The sequence below is a fragment of the Larimichthys crocea genome, chromosome VIII, assembly GCF_000972845.2.
Source record: "Larimichthys crocea isolate SSNF chromosome VIII, L_crocea_2.0, whole genome shotgun sequence".
Lineage (NCBI taxonomy): Eukaryota > Metazoa > Chordata > Actinopteri > Sciaenidae > Larimichthys > Larimichthys crocea.
In genome coordinates, this window is record NC_040018.1 from 28533419 (window position 1) to 28539418 (window position 6000).

The 6000-nt window shown below is 42.6% G+C and overlaps 1 protein-coding gene across 2 annotated transcripts in view; it reads left to right on the forward strand.

The window, feature by feature from the left end:
- The window catches only part of adamts17 (ADAM metallopeptidase with thrombospondin type 1 motif, 17), a 121496-nt gene that overhangs the window by 65913 nt on the left and 49583 nt on the right, over nt 1-6000 (forward strand). For both annotated transcript variants that reach the window (XM_027281876.1, XM_027281877.1), the window contains exon 9: nt 4691-4831. In XM_027281876.1, coding sequence (XP_027137677.1) covers nt 4691-4831 — 141 coding nt within the window. The remainder of the gene's footprint in view (nt 1-4690; nt 4832-6000) is intronic.

Here is a 6000-nt window from a genome sequence, read left to right on the forward strand (position 1 = left end):
TGAGTGTCCTCATTTTAATAACAAGATAGTTTAAAATGTGTTACGGGAAAGATAAACTATGAGCTGACGGTTTTGTATTCATGACTCAAATAGAAATGTATTTCTTTTGAAGTGCTCAGATTTAAAATAGTCCATCCATTTCTCAAAGGGGCAGTTTGTGGGTGTGAATAATGTGTCAGAGCAGTTTCCACTGGGGAGGAAACAGATGGGCGATAGTCCAGTTTCATATGCAGAGATCTTTCCTCTGCTGCATTATTTTTAGGAATAGTCAAAGAAACAATTAAAACTATGACAGACGAAGTTAGCCCTCGTCTCAAACATTGCTTTCCCATTTATGGTCAGAGGAAGTACAGTGACGAGGAATTTAAACCTTCACGTTTGATTATTTTGTTTAGTAGATGCTGAATATTAAAAAAGTGTGTGAAGAGCAGTGAGGCCAGAAAAAGTGTCCATGTGAGCTGATTATTTCTTCACTCTACGTGGCGCTAAGATGTCTATTAAAGCTGGAAAACATGCAGTCCGTACATAAAGCGCTCACTGACAGCCCAGTTACACACAGCGATGCCAAATTAGCTGAAAATCTTGCCAAAGTGTATGAACCTTTGCAGCAGCTTTGTGACTGTGCCAGGCCCCTTCGGGAGTTATCACAGTTCTCATCGAGCAGCTCTGCTCCAGCTTTTGGGAGGGCCAGGAAAGGTAACAAGCTGGCACACACACTGCGTCAGACTGCTGCCCACGTTATGGAAGCAGCAATAACACACGAGAGGGAGTGATCCTGTACTGAATATCAGGCACACATTCAGTATAACACCATGACCTTGACTGATGCTGTACATCAGTACGTCACCACCACAGCCTCAGCCGCACTGGGACTGCACTGTTGCCAAGTAACGTGTAAACATTTCCTGCTTTCGAGCTGCTTTGAGTAGATGTACATGTTACCACGGACCTGCTGCTTGTTATCATGTATGCAACCAATAAAATAAAAGTGCTCTAAGGTAGATGCTTTGCTGGAGATATCATTTTCTTTCTCATTTTGACAATCAAGTAATTTTTTTTATTTTATCAGAAGGTAAACAGGAAGCAGGAAACTGGGTAGTTAATCTGGTAACAGCCGAAAAAACATGTAAAATACCATCAAACACACGGCAGACAGTGAATTAACAGTGTTTAATTTGGCATGTATCTGATGTATCTTATTTTAGTGAAAAATCTTTGATCATAATCGCCTCATTCCTGCGGTCATCTCTGACTGAAATAACACTGGTAATGAGTTCTTGAGATGCTGTAAATCAGGGGTCTCCAAACTACGGCCCGCGGGCCACATCCGGCCCGCCTAAACAATTGGAGTGGCCCACTTAACGATCCCAAACAATCCCTCTAAACATGGCCTATTTTTCAAAATTGCATTTTCCTATTATAAAATATCCACACTTAATGATTAAGCTTGGCATTCTAATTAAAATCTACCTCATTTACGAACTATTTACAGTACTAGATCATTTTCATCCCCTCACACAATGGTATATTCCGACGTGACTTTACTCGTGATCAACTTCCGTGCAGTCTGCCCGGGGGATTCGACTCAGCGGGTCAGGGACAGCCGCACGGTGCGGGAGGATCCCCTCGTGGGACCTCTCTCCAGCACTGGCTGGCCTCCACTGGGCACATTTCCTCTGTGGCGGTGCGCCGCAACTGGCTCTGGGTCGGTTTCCAAAGGCTCTGGGGCGAGGGTGGCTCACTTTACAGCGCCCTCGCCATTTCCCGGGGCCGTGGACTTAGAGCTCGCTGTGCCCTCTCCGCGACTTTCACTTCCTCCCGCAACAACTTTCACTTTCACTTCCTCCCGCAACAAATTCGCAACAAAAATGTAAAAAGCACCGCAACTTTAACCACAATTTTTTTTGAAAACCTCATGCAACATCGGGGATTTTAGGTCGCAGCTATTTCAAAAAAGGGCCGTGAAATCCTGGTGGGACTGATATCATTTCCAGTTATAGACTGACCCCAGCCCCCCATCACAGAAAGGCAAGTTGATGTGGCCCGCACCAAAAAAAGTTTGGGGACCCCTGCTGTAAAGTATAGAAACACAGTTTATCTTCATGGATTATACTGATGCTGAATTGACAAGAAGATTGTCGACACATGACGTTGTGTTTCTAGAGTGATGTGTTTTTAACAAGACGTAAAGAATTGGTCAAATGTCAAATGTCATATTTCTTAAAGGGAGTTCAGTGTCATATTTTCCCCGGACAGTGCAGGGAGCTTTAGTTTATTTTCGAACGTATTGTCAACACTAAAGAAACATTAGATAACTGTTATTATGTATAATAAAGTTGTCTGCTGTTAGTAATTGGTTTCATTAATGGTTGTGTATTGATTACTGATGATGGCTGATCAGGTTTATTATTTAATCGTATTCAGTTTCAGTTTAATGGTGACTGTTAATGTAACGTTAATGCAACGGTTGTTAGAACACCTGTAAGTGGAGTGATGCATGTAGTTAAAAGTCCCAGTGATCAGCACTCGTGGAACGCCTCTTGTCCAATCAAACTACTTGGTCGGAAGCAACTGTAACTGTTTAAAGGCACACACACATACACACTTCAAGGAGTTGGAGCTATCGTCTTAATAGCTACAAGACAGAAAACTGCCCCCGCCCCGTCATAGAAGCACACACAAAGTCTCCTGATTCCCAAAGCAAAGCATGAACTCAAAATTGAAATTGTGACAACAAAAGTTAGGAACTGGGTGAACCGAGGCCAAAACAACCACGAAAAAGAATCTATCATTTAAAAAAAAGTGATGTCTCACTCTGGGCGAAACAGACAAGATGGCAGCTCGCCTTGTCATTCATACATGAGGTTCTGCAGTGGCTGTGTGCGCCGTGTTGTGTGATCAGTTAGAATAAACAGTATATTTTCAGTGTCTAGTGGAGTGTTTAAGATCATGTGGCTTGTCTGGTCTGGCCTGAACGGTCGCTTGGACGGCTGTCAGACACTAATCTATTCCCTCTGCTTCCAACGCACCGCACTATCCTCTGCAGTGGATGAGGACAAGTACGAGTCCTGAAATGTAATTCTATATTGCTTTCATTTCAACTAGGGGAAAAGAGTCTGCACTTGTAATTTATTAGTTTCTGACTCTGTGCCTGGAGTTCAGACTAGGATGTTGTTTTTAATTTGCAAATGTAGGTCATGGCTTTGGGTGGAAAGACACACGCACACCCAGCCACACACTCACGCACACACACACACACACACACAGTAATTGTGCCCAAATGAAGTTCTTCCTGTTCCAGCACACTCTGTCTTCTGTTGATCTATATTTGTGTCTCTCTCACAGGCATGAAATGTATGCACACAAGTTGTTTACAGCGTAAGTTTAAATGTTCAAGCCGAGCATCATGATCGCAGTTTTGATGTGATCACGCTCTTAACGGGAGCTTCAAACACGTTTTTTCCGAATAGGTTCTGATGATGGAAACATTTAAGTCACATGACTGATCAGCTGTTTCGATTCCAACAGTCTCCCATGGCTCTATAATCCATTCATGATCACCGCACACAGATCTGATGGAACCTACCTTGCCTTAATATCAAACATCGATTCCATCTTTATTTTCCACTGTTTTTCAGTGGTTAAGGTTCAATTTAATTGTGTCATCTTGTTGCATGCCACCTACTGCATACATAACAGCAGTGGATGGATATGCCGGCCCGTACAAGTCCTAATTTATTCGGCCCCTCTCACACACCACATCTGCATTCTCCTTTTACGTGCATATACTGGTAAAAGGTTTTTCATTTTCATTTATTATTTTCCACTTTGTAGATTAACACTGAACACATCACAACTGTGAGATAATGCATATGGAATCATGTGTTGAACAAAAAAATATAAACAAAGCAAAACAGGATTTATATTTTAGAAACTTCAGAGTGGTCACCTCTCGCTTTGACGGTGCTTTGCACACTCTTGGCGTTCTCGCAGTCGGCTTCATGAGGTGTGATGTTGGATAATGTCATTACAAATCCATCAAAATGAAAACATGTCACACACTTCTCCAGTACATGCTTTGTTCACCTCGCCAAATGTTTTGGCTGTCTTACCTTCATCAGGGTCCAACACCGTGGCCTCAAGGAGAAGACTGACTTTTACTCTGCAACGGCCTACTTGACTTATGTCAGGACCAAACATCACAGTATATACAATATAACAAAGTAGTAGGGGACAGTGTTCTCTGCAGAGTGATCTAAGCCTGCTGTCATTTTTGGTTCATCAGCATCTATAAGACAGAGAGGTCAGACCAGCCTATAAACACGTAAATGTCTGAGCATTAAATCGAAAACAGAGCACGCCAGGTTGCAGCAGGAGATCGACTCTCTTTTCAGTACCATTACAACATCATGTATCAAGTCTGTCTTACTTAATACTTTGAGTTAAAGTGAACGACGTTTATCATACTGTGCTGCCAAGCTTCAATAGTGATGACAAGAATAGCACGCAGCCCGGTATCTTCAACAAAGTGAATCACCATCTTGCTTGAATTATACGTCAATGCATTAGCATATTGTTAATATTTTAGAGAGGTACTATATCTACAAGCACAGGGACTGAGAGGATGGCTGGTTGACTCTGATCTACTGCTCACTGACACAGTGTCTGTGTGTCCATGTCTTGTGTTCAGCATGGGAATGAGCCACGATGATGACCACGCCACCTGCACTGGTCACTCTCACATCATGTCTGGTGAATGGGTGAAAGGGAGAAACCCCAGCGACCTGTCATGGTCATCCTGCAGCCGCGATGACCTGGAGAAGTTCTTAAGGTGAGACACTTTTTTTTTTTTTTTTACACCTGTGCTGTAAGATGAACTTTAATTAACTGATTTCCCTGCACTGTGGGCAGTGGTGTGTGGATGTACAATCCACTGCATTGTGTAGTTTTTTTGATTTTTGCTATGTGAAGTTTGTTCTTCCTTACTCCTCTAGAACCTGAAATTATGAAGTAAATATTACTTATTATTATTATTATTAGGGCCCGAGCACGTGGTGTGAGGCCTTATTGAATTTCATATGTTTATTTATTTTATTTTTTTTATTCCGCGTTAGTAAATCGCATTTCCGGCGGCCCATATCCCCTCGCAAACTTACGAAAATTTGCCTAACCCCCCCAAAGTCGGGTGTAACATTATGCATTTTGGGGGTCTCGCACATGGACGTACACATATGGCTCAACAGCGCCACCTAGGTGTGTGTTTTTGGAGGTGCCCCTCGCCACGGTTTCATACACGTGTACGAAATTTGGAGGGAGTATGTAACATGCCCAGACACACAAAAAAGTCTCTTGGTGACCCGGGCTACAGTTCATTTCCAGGGGTCGCATTTGAATGAACTCCTCCTAGGGATTTTATCCGATGTGTTTGAAACTTGCCGTGTGTGTTCTTATAATGAAAAGTTATCAAAATCACAACTTTTTATCAGAGGGTGTGGCCGTGACGGCGCGTCAAAGTCAACGCTGCCGATCGTTTCGGAAAAAAATGAGACTCCATTGACTTTTGGGCTGATTTTCAGGCAAAAGTGTTGGGCTATCATACTTCCTCAGAGCTGTCTGAAACTTCTTGCGGTTATTAAGACCGCTATTATAAAGAACGATGTTATGCACATTTCGACATGCACACATGTGCGAGGGCTCGACCATCGCTGCTTGCAGCTTTAATTATTTATTATATTTGAAGTCACTTTTTATGACAGTGTTGTTGTCAAATGTCACCGCTAGCAGGTTCAACAGCAGCTAGAAATTGTAGCCACTTGCTTGAGCAACAACCATGCTAAACTTATTGTAAATAAACCTCTTTAAAGATCCAGTGTGTAGAGCAGGGGTCGGCAAATAAGTTTGGACCCGGGCCAATTTTTTTCCTGACAATTCCATCGCGGGCCATGACCACGCTTTTTAATAAATGTTGTGAAATCTGTGGAATTGTTGTATTTTTGACAG